The sequence below is a fragment of the Cataglyphis hispanica genome, chromosome 26 (assembly GCF_021464435.1).
Source record: "Cataglyphis hispanica isolate Lineage 1 chromosome 26, ULB_Chis1_1.0, whole genome shotgun sequence".
In the NCBI taxonomy this organism is placed as follows: Eukaryota; Metazoa; Arthropoda; class Insecta; order Hymenoptera; family Formicidae; genus Cataglyphis; species Cataglyphis hispanica.
In genome coordinates, this window is record NC_065979.1 from 531,226 (window position 1) to 551,817 (window position 20,592).

At 31.2% G+C, this 20,592-nt stretch overlaps 1 protein-coding gene across 1 annotated transcript; it reads right to left on the reverse strand.

Moving 5' to 3' along the window:
- Window positions 1-6,017: 6,017 nt before the first annotated feature.
- On the reverse strand, window positions 6,018-20,117 carry LOC126858606 (uncharacterized). Its single transcript, XM_050609083.1, has 4 exons — window positions 20,032-20,117; window positions 18,557-18,692; window positions 9,235-9,414; window positions 6,018-7,543 (listed from the first exon to the last, which is right to left on the reverse strand). Exons 2-4 carry the CDS (start codon window positions 18,690-18,692, stop codon window positions 7,161-7,163), a joined length of 699 nt encoding a protein of 232 aa, XP_050465040.1. The 5' UTR covers window positions 20,032-20,117; the 3' UTR covers window positions 6,018-7,160.
- Window positions 20,118-20,592: the final 475 nt, after the last annotated feature.

A 20,592-nucleotide genomic window follows, 5' to 3' on the forward strand; every position in this document is an offset into this window, starting at 1 on the left:
TCCTTCAAACATAAGTTGAAAAATGCTTTCTTAAAAAAGTTAAATACGCGTAGCATATCCTATATTATTATGTAAATATTATTATATTATTATATTATATTATATTATATTATATTATTTATTAATTTTATTTTATATATTTTTATAATTTTATTTAATTTTATTTTATTAAAATTAAACATTGTTACTTCAATCAATTAAATCGTCAAATTATCCATGTGGCACAACAAACGTTTTATTCATTTTATTTTAATATAAATTACATTATTTATTAATTTTATTTTATATATTTTTATAATTTTATTTAATTTTATTTTATATATTTTTTTATATTTTTCATATTTTATTTTTATACTTTTATATATTTTATTTTATATATTTTTATAATTTTATTTAATTTTATTTTATATATTTTTATATTTTTTATATTTTATTTTTATATTTTTATATATTTTATTTTATATACTTTTATAATTTAATTTAATTTAATTTTATTAAAATTAAACATTGTTACTTCAATCAATTAAATCGTCAAATTATTCATGTGGCACAACAAAGGTTTTATTCATTTTATTTTAATATAAATTACATTATTTATTAATTTTATTTAATATATTTTTTAATTTTATTTAATTTTATTTTATATATTTTTATAATTTTATTTAATTTTTATTTCATATTTAAATTTTATTTCATTACGATTAAATATTATTACTTCGCAATCAATTATTAAATTTGATTGATAATTTGACTTTCAGTAAAATTATTCAAGTTATATGACACATAATTGTTTTATTAATTTATTTTAATATAAATTACATATTATTATAAATATTGTATATTATTATAAGATCAAATAAGATTATTATTTTAAACAATGATTAAATTTGATTGATAACTTGGCATTAGATCGACCAAAGTAAAGTTATAAAACGATACGTGACAAACTGTCTAAGCTTTTATTCCTATAATAATAAAGATGGATGAGCTATGAAAAATTATAACAAAATTGGCGCAACATCACAATAATTATCAATATTTCATATAAGAAATAAAGTTATTAATGTCTTCTACATTAAATAAATTAAATAAAATTTCAATTGAAAAAAATATAAAATATTTTTTTCAATTTTTCGTTTTAATTTATATTTTAAATTATATTTCTAATGTGTTTTAATATATATTTAAAAAATCTATTAAAAGTTATTTGATTGCGTTTATTCTAACCCATCCATTTTGAGGCAACGGATTTATTTACAATCTACAATCTACATTTGCATCTACAATATCTACGGATCCGTCATCTCAAAATAAAATAAAATTTATCACTCACCGGCACTGATGCGCAACAGCGGAGATTTGGTCTTGAGGCTACGTTGTCTGCAACACACAAATATAAAATCCAAATTATAGCAACGTTTAAAATAATTATTAATATTTCAAAAAATTATTATTATGCGCATCGAATTTTATATCCGATGCGTATAATAATAAGAAGGTATATAAATATGAAATAATTTTATAAATTCTAAAAAAGAAAACTATTTTAAATAAAAACTTTTATAGTATGAGTCTCTCTTGTTTAAATTATTCAAACAATGATCGAATCGAATTAATGCGTGTACGGGATTTATAATAATTAATATAAAAATAATAATACTCACTCTTGGGTTGCTCCGCCGGTGCAGGATGCCGCTCCTAGGCCTCCTCCTCCTCTCAGGTTGATTCATACGCGCGATACTTTAAACGACACTCCCGCACTTTTATTAAAAGATACTTCCGCACTTGTACGCGCGATACTTTGAACGACACTCCCGCACTTTCAAACTTCGTCACGATCGAATCCCGTTTCACACGTGTATCGTACTGCGAATACTACTTTGCTCGAGCGTTGTTGTATGACTAACAAGGCTATAAGTCGTAGCTATAAGACGTTACAATAGCGCGCTAATGTTTACATCGCCAAGGCCGAATACAATGTTATTGTTTTCGCGGCCGAAAATATGTTGCGTGCTATGACGTATATACGGTGTCGAATATTAAATAATACGAGTATTTTAAATTATAGATTATTTAATAAACGATTAATACATCATGGTGCTTATTATTATATTAATCATTATTCGAACTTGCGATTTGACTATTTTGTTACGCGTTCTCAAGCCGAATCATATTTAAATTATCAAAAATCGAATAATAAAATAGGAAATATAATTAAAAATCAAGTATTTTTAAAGAAATAATTATTGTTTATAAAGAGAGAAAGATCGCGATAAAACAATAATTTATAATTTTGATTCTAATCATTTCGGTTCTTGATTAAAACGTCACGCAAAATACGCGCTTCGGAATTTATCCATTATGATATAATTACGTATTATTCAAAATTTAAAGTGTGAAAGATAATTAATTATTTATGATATCAAATTATTTCCCGATACTTGTCGCCATCGCGTTGAGTAGAGAAATTTGATGGATTGTATCGCGTTTTACTTTCTTACTGTTCGAGTATTGCCGTGAGAATAATAAAGTTGTCAGCTATAACACGTTAACAATTGCGCGCTAACGTTTACGCCATATACTATGTTATGTTATTGAAAAATTGTTGCCGAAATATTTTACGTACTGTCATATTATATGTATGTATACGCGGAGTATTAAAGTATAAAATATATTTAAAATTGATTATATATTAATTGAACGATTGTTGTATTACGAAGCCTTTCGTTAATAACTCAATTTTACGATTTGATTGTTTAATTGCGCGATAATTTTAATCCGAATCATGCTGTCGAAGAATAAAGCATTGGACAAAATATATTTAAATTTAAATATTTTTTAAGAAATAATTATTGCTTATAAGGATCGCAACAAAACAATAATTTATATTAAAGTAAAATAATATTGATTCCGATCTTAATTAAATGTGTATATACATCACTCGAAAAAGGCACTAAAAGATTTACCGCAATATAATTATGTTTAGTTATAATATTAAATTATAATTGTTATTTAAGATAGGCAAAAGATAACTAATTATTAATCTTATCAAATTAAGTCGATACTTGTCGCGATCGCGTTTAGGATATGAATTTAACGGAGCGTCTCGCACTGCTACTTTACTGTTTGAGTGTTGTCGTACGAATGATAACACGTAGGAAAGGAATTCGAGCGTCTCACCCCACTACAATTATATTCAAGTGTCGCTGTATGAATGATAACAAAGCCGTGATACATAAACAATAGCAAATGTTTACGTTGCGCAGGCCGAACATCATGTTGTTAATTCGTCGCCGAAATATTTTCCATACTGTGACGTACATATATACATACGGAATTATATTAAATTACACAGGAATTTTAAATTATAGATTAATTATATTAAATTAATAATTATATCACGTAATGCATGAATGGAACATTGCGTTACCAACTGAGTTCCTTTCCTATAAGAGAACTGCGCGAATTAGAAAATTCTGATTAGTTTCGCCGAGTTTCGCAGTTCTACCATAACTTGATTAAACTATTAACGCGCCAAAAAAAAGTACATTTATAATCTATTCAGATTTTTTTATCTAAAAGTTAATTTTATTTTTGTTAAAAATATTTTATAATTTTTTTTTTTTTCATAGCAACTTTACGAATAAATACTTAGAATGGAACAAAAATTATTTAAAAAAAGCATTTCTTATTAAATAACTATTCTGAAATGTCAAACGCGTTTCATAATTTTTAGTAATATATTTTTTACACAAGTATGTTATCTCTTAAAGATGTTAATTTTATTTCTTTTTGTCGCTTAAAGTCGATACAAATAAGATTTGAAGATATTACACGTATACGAAAATACAAATTTTTTTTTAACACTTGCTATCAATCTAAGAACGTTTCTTTCGCAGAATCTAATATTTATTCGTCTGACCCGTTCTCGCTTTAAAAAAAACATTTTTCAAGGGACTGCCGGACGATCTCAGAATGTTTCTTACCTGAAGATTTCTTTTATCGGCTGACCCCATGTACAAAGTCCTAACTGAGTGGTATTGTCCCTAGAGCGTGACGACTGCCTCGTGTCAAAGAGCGACGATGATTCGGCTAATTTGGACAAAAATATTCATAAAAAGATTGAAATAATTAAATAATCATTTACAGTCAAATATATTTTAAATGAACAGATTATCATTAAATGATAATCTCTTCTAATTAATTCGCTTCTACGATGTTCCTCAATGATTCTCGATGTTCCTCGATATATCGACGACACGCACCGACGATTCACACACGATAATAAAACGCGGGAAATAATACGATGCGCGTCCTAACATAATTCGATGCGATCAATATATCGATCAATAGATAATACCAATCGCTAATTTAAATTATTTAATTATTATTATCGACGTAGATAAACTTGGCATTCCCGACATTTATCGCGCGCGACACTGCGTAAAAATGACGCGCCATCATGGCGGACGCGTGAGCGCGCCGATATTTGGCGCGCAAATATCATAGACAAGCGCGATCGCTTATATCAATGAAATCCGCGGCAACGAAATCTCTCGATGCTCTTCGATACTTTTCAATGTTTCTCGATAATCCGAATGCTGAACGGCTTATCGGACTGACGTGCATCGCGAAATATTTAATATCTAATATCTGTATATTAGAAACCGTTGCTTCGACGGAGCGTGGAACGCATCGATCACGCATACCGAGATACGCGGTTAATTGCGGTTAATCGCGAGATCGTACAAGTCGATTAATGCTGAGATAATTACCTGTCTGCCAGTCGACATCCTCGACGTTCGGCCGGATACGAAAGTCGTCCGGGACGGATTAAAAAGGCGCGAAAAGACGGAGCGATCGCGATTCGACTGCACACCGGCGACGCACGGCTCCAAATAATGACTCGGTTCGAGATTCAATCACGTGACCGCGGCTAATTTCGCACGACATAACTCCCTAGTTACATAACTATACATATATATGTATATATAATATTTCAAATACTATATTAATTAAATGTAAATATTAATTAGTTGAATTATGCATATACAATCTATATATATTATAATTTCTCTCTATAATGTATGCATGTACAATGTGGCCATGCTTTTTCTCCTGCATATTTTCATACACAAAATTGAAAATATTTGAAATGTACTCGCACATCTACATATTTATGCACCATGACTGTTGATTAGAAATTTTAAATTATAAATAAATTATTAAATTAACGATTAATATATCACGGAACTTATCGTTAATCATTCGGATCTGCGTTTCGATCATTTTATTGCACATTTTCAATTTGAATCATGTTTAAACCATCGAAAAGTCGAACGATAAAGCATCGGACAAAATATAATTGTTATTTAGAGAGAAAAAGACAAAGGAGGAAAGAAAGAGGGGGCAGGGCAAAGGAGACAGAGAGAGAGAGAGAGAGAGAGAGAGAGAGAGAGAGAGAGAGAGAGAATTAATTATTAATTGTATCGAATTATTTCCCGATTTTTGTCGTGATCGCGTTTAGAAAAAGAATTTGACGGAGCGTCTTAAGATACTGTATTACTGTTCAAGTGTCGCCGTACGAATTATAAGCCATAAGTAATACGTTGACAATAGCGCGCCAATGTTTACATCGCCTTGACCAAATATCATATTATTGACAATTCACAACCAAAAATATTTTGCGTATTATGACGTATGTACTAGCGGTATATTAAATTATACATAATGCGTTTTATATAACAAGTATGCGTTTTATATGTATAACAGGAAATACCGAAACAAAATGTGTAGAAAATTAAATTATCTTTTAAATGAGATCAAAATGATTATAGTTCCATTGGGTTTTAACATAATCAGTTTCAAGTATATAAAAAGATGGTTTTTTTTTTGGCTATCAAAAAGTAGAGCTTTTCAAAAAGCTGGTTATTTTAAAATATATGGAATACATTTTTGGGAATATACAAATATATTGAACATAGAAAGATATATAAAACATAGAATACATAAATACATAAATTACATAAGATTAAATTTATTTCATAAACGTACAGAGATTGTCAGCCAAATATCTAATCAATAAATACATGTACACAATTAATTACTCTCTTCAGCGGATACTGTTGATTACAAAGAATTAAATCAATCAATGTAATCAAATCAAACAAAGTACAAAATTATTGCTGAGTTTTTTCGATACTATGACCGCAGGAAATGCGCAGCGACGAGACACGTTATTACCTGATTGATATAAATAATTTAAAATCTTATTTTTATATTAAACTTTTGTGTATAATACAATTGTGCCACAGATAAATTTAATTTTATAAAATGTAATACATTTTGCACTAATATTATAACACCAAATAATAGTATAGATACAATAAAAACTTGATGTAAATTATTCGCATAATGCATTTATATATTAATAGAAGAGTATACTCTTTCGGTTCTTTGATCGATAGGCTTTTTATATTGCGTGTCCAAAATTCTACATTTATTTTGATTATTAGAATCAGATATAAATTAAGCTTTTTGATTCCTCATGTAAGTGCATGATATCGAGATTGCATTTATAATATTATATTTCACAAATTTATAAAATTTTCCAATGAGCATATCATTCAGAAATTACTTGTTGTGAGAAAAAGTTATTTTGTGCAGAAAGAAAAGAGTAAAGATACAACAAGTTGACATAATCATAAAAATTTGCACAAAATATTGACAGCAAGAAATTATTAAAAAAATATATAAATTCAGAAGAGAGAATAAACTACAAAATTACAAGTCTAACACAAGCTCGATGAATTGAATAATACTCGTCAATGGAATATATAAAAATATTATAAAAATTATACAAAATATATCTTTCTATAATGTAAAATATATAATTATATAAAAATTATTTAGAATTCGCGTATTATATAAATTATAATCCATTATATAATTACGAAGGGATCATACAAATCTTGTTTGTAAAGGATTCTCTGTGATCATTCAAAAACCAAGACCCACGCCACGTAAAAATTTCGTGTCCTTATTCGGCACGTGTCTCGTCGCTCCCTCCTTGCTACGGGAAGTACAGAAAGGAGAGTGAGTACGTGACGCTGATGGACGATCATGATCACCACGTAGGTGTCAGGCTGACCGCGATTGCTTTAGAGGCGGATGCCGCGGTTGGTGCTGGCCACGTAGTTGAGAAGCTCCTCGGAGTCCTCGCAGACGAACGGCTTCTCGTGGTAACACGCGACGTCGTGCCAGGCGATGCCGTCATTGTACACGTTGTTCAGAACGGCCATGCAAGACTCGGTGGTACCGTTGATGTCGTATTCGGCATTGTCCGGCTGCCTGACCTTCTTGTGGCCGGTCTGCGACCACGGGTTGAAAGACCAGCCTGCCGGTGTCTGGTTGGTGGGTGCCATTTTCTCGCGATTTGCCGACCAGAACCAGCCGTACAAGGACTTGGGCTCGAGATCACGACGGTTCTCACAACCCTTAAAATCACAAAGACGTCCGGATGTCCAGATGTATGGAACATCGTCTAAAAAAAAATAGATTTTATATGTATAGAGAATTGGAAAAGAACTGATACTTCTTCCGATTTAATCTAATAGCCATTAAAATAAAATTTCTATATTTTTTTAGAAGATTATTGCATAGGCAGAGAAAAATTGCATAGGCAAAATTAATTTTCAATGATATTGAGCAATCATTATTAAATTTAAGAAATTATATTTCTTAAATTTAACAATGATTAAATATGGCTATATTGTTATTAACTCTAAAATTAAAATTTCAATATATTCTTGTATTATTTTCTTTTAAGATAAGTAAGAGTGATGACTGATCAATATTTTACTCCGAGAGAGGAGAGAAGTATTTTTAGCACTACCAGAGACGTTGACTTATTGCAAATTCTGATTGAGTGAACGCACGGTGATTTTATATTGAAATTATCCTAGAGTTTAATTCATTGCACAGATAATGACTACCGATATAAAAGACTTTTAAAACAACATCTCATTGATTCAGAAGGCGGGTCTTGTGGCAGGTTCTTGAGCGAAATCAACTCATTGTCAGTGGCATCTTACTTTCGCCGGACTACAAAAGGATTCATGCACCGCTCAATTCTGTTATATAAAATGAGACTCTCTAGCCTCAACCCACTTCAAGACCCCGCATTACCTTGAAAACTGTCGTATTATATTCATCGACTCGCCTCCATCATGATGAATATCGCTCATGACGAGCGAGTATCATCGCGCGATTGTATGATAATTATGATTAAAGCGGCTGCTTAATCCAATAGATATGTTCCCATAATTTATATTAATTTATTATTGATTAATCAATTTCCGTGTAGTTATAATTAACGATGTAATTTTATTTTTTTTTTTATCGTAATTAATCCATTCGAAATATCCCGATTTTAAATGTGAAATTAAAAATAGCGGATTAAAATGTTTGTAAACATTGAAATTATTTTCTTAATTAAATTTTCATAAATTTTCATTTTTATAACAAAAATGGAAATATTTTAATCAACACGATATATTGGCAACTGTTTATCATACTTTACATTACCATTCAAGCTTACGATCTTTTCTAATATTAAAAGAAAAAACAAGAAGGAAACAACATATTAATAGAGGCGAGTAAAGTTAGGTAAATTCTAGACCCTTCGGTTAATTGCAGTTTTATTCCTTGAGTGCGCTTAAGCGCATCGCACTGCAGCCGAAAGGTCGTAAGGAAGAGAGAGAAGATAAGGGAGGAGAAAGATATTTTGCGGGAAGCGCATCGTCGTTAATCATTCGAATCCACAACGAAGTGATGCTTCACGTCGGTCCGCTCATTTCGAAATATTGCCGAATGATTATCTCTGGATGAAAGTTGCCGCGGTAAACCGCCGGTGTCGATATCTACAACCTGCTACCGTCAACGTCGTTACGACTATATACGTCTGGAAACTTTCTATTGCAAATGTATAAAAGGGCATTGTGTCACAAAAATAAATCTATTTGCCTTCTTACAATTTTCGATTCTCAAATAAATTTGCAACAGTCATCGCGTGCGTCTTCTTCTTTATTCATAATGGGAACAAAAACGAAGTATCTTCTTCGCATTGATTTTACAATTGGAACAACGAGAATGATTCTGTTAACAAGTAAGTAGAATGACGCGTATGCATCGGCACATCTCATCAAAGAGTTGGAGCATAATAAAGTTACTTACTCTGTTGTATAAGTTTGAAGATCATATTGTTCTCTTCTTGGGTTTCTATCGAGACAAGGTCCATACAATATTCCCTGCAAATGTTCCTACCGTCTAACCAGTCTCCTCTTTGATTAGCATGGGCTGGCACATGTCCACTGTAGAAATAATTGTGCCCCCGGAAATTGAACTGCTTCGGCCCTGAAAAGCATTTTAAAATTATTCTAGTATTATTCTGAGAGAAAAAATATTTCGAAAATACGTTACTCTTTTTGACAAAAAAGAAAACTAAAGTAGCACTTTAGTTACTTTTTTTTTATGTACATTGCACCGTGTCTATAAATGTGAAAGATATTAACTTTTTTATTATTATTATTATCGCATTATTGACAGAGATGTTACCTATGAGTTTGCAGAAAGAATAGTAAATCGTCGATTATATCAAGCATCGCAATCACGTATTTCTTTTCTATTAGCAGATATTCGATTCGCGACCTGTGGTTAATAGTTCAGGGGTCAAACCGCTGTTGTGCGATGAAGTAATCTGTAAATCTATGCTTCTCACAAATAAAAACGTGTCTGGCTAAAGCTGGCTGTTTCTACTTGGAAGAGCGGTGGAGTTATAGCCGCAAGAAGTCATTTTCATTCGCTTAAAAAAGTTAATTTTTTGTCAATTATCAACGCACTATGTCGTACTTAAATAATATTTTATCAAACATTATCGGACATATATGCCATCTTGATCAAAATCGTTAAAGCTGAAACACGCTATATGGCTGTAATTTACGAATAGAGAAGCTGTAATCAGCGGCAATACGGTGGCGGTGCGTCATTATCGTTTGCTTTAAATGTCAACGATCTCTTATGCTTTTTCTCGGTATTTATACAGGTATGTCTCTTTCCATCCACGATTTACATCGTGTGTCTCATCATGAGCGCCTAACGGCGCATTACGAAACGTATACTTGCACATTTTCGCATTTTATAAGATATGTGTGTATGTACATATTTTTTTATTCTATCTTTCTATCTCTTTCGCTTTCTTGCTATGACATAACGACATTTTATATTCCGCCGCGTGCGCGATCTTTTTACCATGATTTTTTCTCATCTCTTTCGTTTTCTTTTTCTCAATCTTCCCTCAAGTCGTCAACTTGCCGAGTTGTTTCTATGTTCGTCGTGACATTCGTAACCCACATTTCACTGCTATTATTGCACCTACATCGCGTGGTTTTATATAGTTTTAAATGTGTTAGAAACATATTTTGTACGCCTCTTCAAATATAATTTCTAAAAGTAAAATGTTATTTTATTTTACATAAAAACACATCTTAAAAATGGCAGAGATTTAGAGTTTTCCAAAATTTGGAGAGACTGTTTCAATCTACTGCTTGCATTATGGAAAAACTTATTCTAGTAAAAACGAATCTGGAATTCTGCTGATATGTTTGTCGGAATATTTTTAACGAATATTATAGAATGATATAAAGAGTATTGAGTTAGCTATTTATGCGAAAACAGATAAATCGATCTTATTACGTAATTCGATGTTTGGAAAATATTTCGATACACTACAAGGATATACATTATAATATGATATTTCCTTTTATAAAATTCGAAGAATCGATGAAGATACTTATGCTAAGTATGTAATTAATATTAATTAAAATAACAGATTTGCGCAATATTTTTAGCAACTTGTTGGCAATGGTATTATGTTGATTAAAAAAATTTATTGCGTAACGATTTACGTACATGACGTAAGAAATAGCCATCAAATTTGAATAAAACAAGAAATGATCAAGTTGATCTCCGGGCATCTACGCCCTTTATGTTTTACTGCTTACACTTCCTTGCTCACGTACGTTTTCACTCGATTTGATGATTTTGCCTAGTATTCGTCAAGGATTAAACACGCTAATGTCAAAGGTCGAAAATGTCAATGGCAATTTTACAAACGGCCGCTATTCTTTATACATTTCTTATAATGTTGTAATTTAACAAATGATCGTCTCCGCGTAGCCACGGTCCATAGCCTCGGTTAATCTGTAGGCGAATAATAACTCAGCAAAAAAAAAGAGACATGAGTCTGCTTGTCTCGTTTGGTACATCACGAAAAATAATTTTATATGTGCATGAACTGTGCTCAGTTCTCCATAGAAATGCTTGAAACAATCTTTTGCGGTCAATATTTATTTTTATTATCAATCACACCTTGAATTACTTATCATTATAGTTTTTGACAAAATAATAAATGGAGAAAGGATTTAGATAAAGAAAATATGTTTTGCCAAAAAAGCAGCAGTATGAATTTTAATTCAAATATCTTCCAACAAGATTTCTTCGCGTCAACCATCCATCTGCTTGGTTAATTCGAGGCTCGTGCTTAATTTGAGACTACGCCGTAGAAAGGCAATATGTGATTGTGTTGCGCTTGTCGAGGAAGAAGAACGACTGTCTGTCAGAGTTTACGACATAGGACAAAGTCGTGATTCCCGTTGTCAGTATAAATTTAACGAAGATCTTATAATAGAAAATAAAGAATTATATCCCGGTTGTATTACGCGTTCTGCTGCCTCTAGCGTTTCGTATCTACTACTTGAATGCGTTTCGTAATATACGCGCTCTGATTATTAATTCTCTTACATTCTCTGTTCAATTTATGTATGTATGAATATTGCATAAAGATTTAATAGTCACATCTCTGAATTTAAATATTAAAGGCATATAAACTAACAATATTCGCGAATCGTCTAAGTTTGTCTAACTTTTTTGTCAATTTTCTTAAAAAAATTATTATTCGTCATCAATATTATTCGACGTCAATAGTCATTCATATTTAAACATATCTTACAATGGAAATAGAATGTATTTTTTAAGGCGCTAAATAGCCGTTAAATATAACAAGAAGCCATGTTGTTGATTAATGGTTTGATTGTAAAAACTCTTGCAGAGGAATAATGTTCGATATCGAAGTAATATATTTATTAATAACACGAAAAAAAAACACACGGCGTATAATTAAGTTTATCACTGTTGCTCACAGCCGTCGTACTTAGAAAGTAATTTACGCTTTCATCGATCATTTAAAGTGATTTTAATAGAGTCATGTAGTATGTTAAATGTAGAGATGAGTTAACCGTAGTTACATGAAATTGATATCGTGATTGCATCGAACGGAAATCTGCATATACATATTGTAAAACATTATACAGTGGCATTACAGCTGTCATCGCATGGCTATTCTCGCCTAGATCGATAATTGATATTGAAACTTATGATATATAACGATGCGTCGTATTGTCTGATTGCATAGCTGTCCATTGTCATCAATGTGATAAAATACAGATCAATGCGCTAGAAAGCGACATAAATATTCTGCTGAATAAAAAAATAATGAGAAAAGAAGAAAAATAAAATTCGTATAGATATTTACAAAAAAAAAAAAGAAATAGTTTCAGAAAAGAAAACTGAATAAAAAAAATGCAAATAAAATAATATTAATCTATTAAAGTGATTAGAATGTAGACATATCTAATGTAAAAAAATACTTTGCAATAAATTTTTTTTGCATACAATTATAGAAATTATAGATTAAGATTCGCACAATTGTTACGTGCTGCGTATTGTGCGAATGCAAACAACATTATACATGTGTTATTGAAATAACGGTACACAGAATGATTCCGTTCGTGATTATATCGTCATTATATGCGGATTTATTTTCACGCTCGCACGCATTGACGGAGATGCATCCGCGTGCATCGAACAAAAAAAAAAAAAAAGTTTACCTCCTGTCGGATAATCGCAATTTATGGTCGTTATATCATCGTTCATTAAACATTTATTCCCTTCGCGCGTCTCACGCGTTTGTGTCAAGGAACTTGCGACGATAATCGCTTCAATCGTACGAGCTGTTGTTCACTGAGAATCGTACCGCATAATGTGATTAAAATAATGAGATAGTCGAACATTATATATTTATAAATTTGATAATAGATTATCGAAAAACAAATATTATAATTTATTTTTAAAAGAGTTTTGTTGTTAAAATTATAATCAGAATTTTAATGGCAAAGAACTATTTTCTACAAATGCGTAATATTTTTTTTTTCTTTGATACAAACTTTATCTTGAGACAAAGAGAAAGTGGATTTCGTTAGTGATGCGACTGTGCGCATCGATGTGTTTCGACAGCACGATTCACTTCCGGTGTCATTATTGTGGAACTAATCTTGAGGGACAAATCAACTACTCAAAGGAAAATATTGGCGTCTAACTGATGCTATTTTTCAATGGAGAAGCTTCAGACGAGCGCGTCATTTAATTAGTGATATAACGAGCGCGTACATTAATGAGTAAGATTCTTTTGTAATACTCATGCAATCGCAACTTATCTCTACTAATTGTCACGCAAGCGGATGTCAATCGTATCTGTACGTTGTTCTGTGTGTGAAATTCGAATCGCGAGATTTGTATGTTCTCAGAAATAATGCGTCATCTTTAGTGAAATGCAATGAAAAGTGAGATAAATATTTGAAAGCGGTATCTTCGAAGGAAATCAAATTATTATATTTTTTATTATAATATTTCAATTTTGATAATATAAATTATAATTAATTTTATTAAATAAATTATAATTATAAATTATAATTATAATTTATTTATCTATGTTATTAAATTAATAGTAAAATTAAAAAAATCTATGATTAAATAAAAATATTCTTGCATCCACATTTTATGTCGTCTTATTGTTGATTCAATCAATATCGATTAGCATTAATCGTAATTATTAACTACATTGCCTATCATATTGATCATATTATGTATGTGTGTAATATAGCAAAAAATAAATTAAAAACAAACAATTAGTTAAACTATTCATCAATTTAATCACGTTAATAGAATTGTTCCAAAATTGAGTGCATTCCACGAGTGAATTCGTCGCGAATCAATTTCTCGTTCCCGAACGGGATCAGTGGGTCGACGGTAAGTCGTGAATAAACAACATTCGAGCGCGGAGGCAAAGGAAAAGGAAATTCTCGTGGCTCTCCGCACGAGCTGCCAGGCGAAGGTGAAACTTTTTCTCTTCGGGTCAATGTGTAGAACTGGTAGAACTCGTCTTGTATGGAGATAACGGATTTTCCTCATACTTTTTCCTTCTTAGTTTTTGAAGGCGACCAAATATCCGTCTTATCAGGTAAATGTTTGATTTTTACAAAAAAATTGTCCTGATGATTGTCTTTTAATGATTAGACTTTATTTTGATGTATAAATGATGTATAAATCTCTCTTTTGCATTTCAAAAACTGTACCTTATTCAAATTTAATTTAATGACGAATATGATTTATAATATTTTAAAATATCTCAAAATTAAAATCAACAAATGATATCAATTTACATTTGCTTTTTTTGTTAGTAATTTTTCGATTTTTTATCGAATTGTGGCTTAAAAAATTTATACAATATATTTATATAAATCGTTACATTTGTTCAAAAGTATGTACACAACGTCGAAAACAAAATTGCTTTTTAAAATTCTCTACAAAAATTCCTTCTCGCGAAAAAATTGCGAGTGCTTAAGAAACATAAAAAAATATTTTAAAAATATTTTTTAACATAGGCATAATACATATGTCCGCGAGTATTTTCATATGACATTATGAAAATACATTTTTGCAGATGAATCGTGTGGACTGCTTGTTAAGCGGCCTCGCGCCGAGGGGATAATCTCCGAAGAGCGCCATTGTTTAATTTCGCAAGCAGTTCCTGACATTTTCGTGGCGATGTAGCGCCGGCCTTCTGTAGAAGAGTTGTCAGTCAGTCAACCTCACGCCGAGTAAGATTGCAACAGCTGATCGGTCAGCCACACTGTCATAAGGCGATTTAATGGCGATTTGTTAGCGACGGTCTTTTATTCGGCGACAGCCGCGTTGCGTAATTGTGATTAACAGCGGTATAATACGTCGATTAAACTTATACACGATTGTCTATTTTAAATTTTTTTTTTGCTACGAGTTTGCGAAATTATGTCGGACGTTCTTATCGCGCTCTGTCGCGATCGATCGTGAGATCTCTTAAAATCGTTGCTATAAAACAAACAGTAGCGTCTTGAGCAAAGTATACACAAAGTGCGTATATTTAATTAATCATCTATCATTATATCTTAATTACATATTAATGTTCCGAGAGCTATAGTTAGCGTATAAAATAAGAAAGATATTACATAAGCATATTGGTTGTTATCATTGATCTAAGATCGTTGCTAGTTTTTCTAAAAGATTTAATATAATTTAATCTTTGCGTTTCGTTGTGCATTTATAATAATAGCACAGCCTATGTATCAATGACTTGATATAAGATTTTTATTTTGCATTGAACTCGACAGGAAAATTCGAAAATCGATTACCGTATCTTCGTGTGTAATTACAATATGCACGCGAGAGTAATATGGTAAAGCATGCGGACATTTAATCGCGTATCTTCACCGTAATAGCACCGTCGGACAACGGTTTAATAGGCCGATGGGTATTATATAATATCCATAGGCCAATACTTGTTCACATGTTACTCAACAAGCGTGTCATTATCGCTCGCCTCAAGTATAAGATATGCACACACATTACGTATTCCATTGTATTATTAACGGCTTCGCGATAATTCCCGTAAGTTTTACAAAAATTAAACACACACAATGTTCCGTTACAATCTTTCATCTTGATTCGACGAAGAGATTTAGAAGTCCTGACACACCAAGATTTAGACTGATATCTGACTGGATATATGATCTATATGACAGGACAATGACGTAAGTCATATGTAATGACAAATAATAATAAAATTATATAATTATAATTATAATAATAAAATATTTGTAACTTTGCGTAATTATTTTAACGCAATGTGACATTTTAGATTTTATTCTCTTCAGTCAGAGACTCTTTAGAAATGTCTTTACAAATTGTGTATATGTAGCATAATTATATGGTTAAGCGTTTTACATTTTTTCACTACACGTAACTGAGATTCGTGCCAGTTTTTCTGCTTGCATTCTTTTACGCGTGCGTGTCTGCATTGATACGCTTATTACATAGTTTTTTTTCTCGGCGCGAACACAAGGGAATCACGCTACACCTGATCATTATTGACTTGGTCGCTAAGATTCATCCTGCTATCCTGTCAGCGCGATCGGGCATTCCAGGAGAGCGAGCATGCAATCATTAGGTTGTTAGGTGATTGTGGTCGTATCCGAACATCATTACGTTACACCATTGCGGCAAAGCCGATTCACTCCCACGACCTACTCGCGCCTCTTACGTTATTAAATACCGTGGAAATGCGACCATTTGGAAATCCCGTATTTCTCACCCTCTGTCTCTCCATTGCACTTTGATTCGCGAATGTGTTGCTCTATATTTTTGCGCGGTTTTATTTTCTTATAAGAAGTCTTTTAACACATCGCCATGCAAATGTTTGTCTCTACCATTAAAATGCACTTGCTCTAACATTTAACGCTGTCTCTATACAAAGTAAACTTTCTCTGCATTATGATATATAGAAAAAGAAAATAATTTGCTGATCAGAGTTAATCAAATCGTCAGTGCAATAATTTGCGTGTGTTTTTTTTATCTATATTTATAGTCAATATTATTAAATGATAATTAAACTAAAATTATTATTAATCTTCTTTGAAATCGATAATGTATTTTGATGAACTAAAAATTAATAATTATAAATGATGACACAATATTAATTAATAACTCGCAAAATATGTCGCAATATTACCATTTGAATAATTTGAATTAATGTCCTTGCTATGATGTTGTTAGATTAATTCAATGAAGATCTTACTGAATTAATTTGCCGCGCTACAACAATGTTAAGACATTCTTTGCAAAAATTATTAGATCATTGTTTGATTGAAAATAAAGCTAATCCAGTGATACTTAACATTAATATTGCATTTTACAAGTGATTATTTCATGAATGTTGACCGCAAATCAGAATATCATGACAATCTAAGAAGATAGCCACTTAAACAAGTAGAAAGCAAAAAGATGATTTTCAAAATAATTTTACTGCAGAAATGCAGTAGAAATTTATTGCATTGCAGCAGCTATAGTGACACACTAGTTCTTTGCAAAAAAGTACAATTGTTATTAATCTTATTTAATTATTTTATACATTATTTGATTATTTTTCTCTTTATATATAAGAGTGTGTATTCTTTTATATTTTCCAAAATATGAATACAAATATCTTCTATCTATAAAATAATAAAGTATCTATTTTAATGCAATTTTCGAAATCGAATTTACTCCACTTTAGTAATAAGCGTTTAATATCGTCGCTGAGGCGCGACAGACTTCTTGATTGAGTGGCGCCGAGAAAGTGTGTATCAGACAAGATAAAGAATCGACAAGAAAGTTCGCCACGCAATGATATCGGTTGAATCCGTTGGCAATAACAAGTGGATGCAAAAACTGGTACCCATGGCGATTAAAAGTGAATACGGGCGCGTGCTTGCACAAGAGTTGAGAAAGGCTCGTCTGCTTTTAAAAATATTCGCACCTCGTGAAATTATGCGAGGGATAGGGGGAAAGCTTCTTAGCGTGTATCAGCATTGTAACCTCGATTCCTTTGAGATGGCACGGCAATACCGTGCCGAGACGCACGATCGCCTCTTTTCAGAGAGAATGACGATGAAAGTCCGTGCCGCTGCATTTCGCATTTTTTTTTTTACGAACAGTTTACTCGCTGGTGATCTAATCGAAATAGATTCGGGTCGTCTCGTAGATGAGAATTCATCGATCGATAGCATTTACACGCGCAAGTAAATAGTTTAATAGTCTGTGTTTGCAACAATTATGATGTTAAGATTATTGTAAAATACCGCTGAATGATTACGCGAAATAACGCGATGAATTATTAAATTCTAATTAAAAATCCAAACAATTTCTGTAACTTCATTAATTACTCAGATATAAAAAATAATCTCTCTTAGAGATTTTTTGTGTAAATATAATAAATTGTTACTATATTACACGAGAGTGAGAATCATAAATAAAATCATAATAAAATTATATAAACATAATAAAATTATTTTGTAGGCAAATATTGATTTAATCTTTTCGTTTTAACTTATGCAACGAATAAATGATTTTCTAGATTTCAGTGTAGAATATTAAGACTGAATGACATTGTGAGAAATTTGTACGTTTATGAATAATAATTTTTAATTTTTCAATTTCCAGTAATTATTAATTTTTTTGTAGTGCATTATCATTATCCGTACAAGCCATTATATGATTAGTGTTTGCATGTATTTCAGAAGGTACTTACGATTTGCACATTTTTGCGGTATCGGAAGAGATAAGAATCTTCCAGGTCGGTTATTGCGTGGTCCCGATTCATTGATAGCCGGCTCGGCGTTGACAAACGCCGCGAGAAGCACCACAGCCAGCGGCACCAACATCATCTAGATGACAAAATATTAAATAAATATTAGTGTTAATAATATCTAATGGCATATTGGATGATCAGGTAATTTCTTGATTTGCAATAATTTTTGTAATTTTTGCAAATATGAAAATTAAAAAAATATTGTTTGACTTTGAATAATGCATATATTTAAAATATATTAAAAATAATATATAAAATATAATTATAATATAATTATATAATATATAATTAACAAAGTGCTTTTTTTTTGACTGCCAAATACTTCCTCTTTACAATGTAAAAATTAGAAGCAGAAGAAAAATGATAATAAATCGTATAATAATGAATCGGTACCAAATATGTATTCTAGACAACGCAGAATGCTTATAAATTTTCAGGCAAGCGTATATAAAATAATTACATAGATTATTTAAATATCGATTTAGAGATATTCAGATATAGAAATTTCATTGACTTATTACGACCGGTCGGTGAGAGTTTTCTACGTAATAATGTTGACATGTACAGATACGCAAATGAGACTCATTCTGCCGATACAAACAGTTCCTTTCCATCAGGCAGAAGTTTCTCTTAGGGAGTGTCTCGTCTAATGAAGTCGCAGGACGGATTTTTTTATGCACGAATGCCGATATTAACCGTATGTTACGTGATCCATCAAATCGCGTTCACATTTCGATTAGAAATTTCTTCGACAAACGTTGGAAAACAACATCGAAAAGTATATTATCAATATATCATCAATTAGCCAAATTAGAATTATTTAGGAGCAAAATAAAATTTAAAAGAAATAGTAATTTCTTTTAAAACCGACGTCTTTCAATTTTCACTCTATATTATTCTTGCATTAATTGTTGCAAATTAATGAAAACAAATTTAATTAACGTTATTTATAATGTAATAATTATAATGTAATCTGTAAATTATGTTGGAATATTAATTTTATATTGTTTTTGTCGTATTTAAATATCTTTTAATAATATGTAATATTTAAATATCATAAGAAAATGTTCTACTATATGACTATCGAGTGTATAAAACAAATAAGACTTCAATTTCTCAGATTTTATGGAAAAAAAGATAACGCATGGGCGCCTTGATTTTTAATCGTGATTAAAAGTTTGAAACTAAAAATATTAAATCTCGTTTATTATTAGTTCGATTTTCGATGCTGTGATAGAGGAGAAAGTATACTTTACCTTAATTGGATGCATACGTATACGTACGTATATGTAGCGATTCTGTTGTCACCAACAATTATAAAAATTTTCATCTATTCGCAGCATCAAAATTTGAACTCACCAAAAATTATACTATTAGTTTCAATCCTTGGACTACGTCAAACGATCGACACTCACCTTGTATCACTTATCTCTTTGTAAAGTATAGATAGACGTCAAAGAGACGACGGTTAAAGAAACGTGGTCACTGATAGGGGATATGGAGAGACGGGCACCTTCACCGTTGATTATATAGAAATGCTCCCCACCAAGCAGTAGACTCATCCCACCCTTTGCTACAAGCGAAGGACCCAGCAGACGTTCTGATGAATCTTCTGAATAAGACCTTAGTCAGATAATTAAGGGTTAGAGATTTCGCGAATCCGATTTTCTCGTGATCCTGAAAAGGGATATATATTCTTACGATCAGCGCAATTGGCTTCACATTTTTTCTTTTTTCTTGTTGTGTACCAAATTCAGCGCGCTTTTAAGAATTATTTAAAAGGACAGAATAGAGGAGGAAAAAATTGAAGATATTTGTGCGTCTCTATTTAAATTTTGTAGATATAATTCGTCGATCGAAATTATCGTTCGACAGCATGTTAATTCGATTGAACTCAAAGCAATCGATCAATGTTCAGCTACGTTTTTATCACATGGTTAATGATAGGTTGAAATTAATAACTAATAACAGTCAGA

Coding starts and splice junctions, on each gene's coding strand:
- LOC126858606 (XM_050609083.1), bottom strand. CDS start 18,692: ATGATGTTGGTGCCGCTGGCTGTGGTGCTTCTCGCGGCGTTTGTCAAC. Junction 9,415..18,556: donor ACCGCAAAAATGTGCAAATC/GTAAGTACCTTC, acceptor AATGCTTTTCAG/GGCCGAAGCAGTTCAATTTC. Junction 7,544..9,234: donor CTTCAAACTTATACAACAGA/GTAAGTAACTTT, acceptor ATTTTTTTTTAG/ACGATGTTCCATACATCTGG.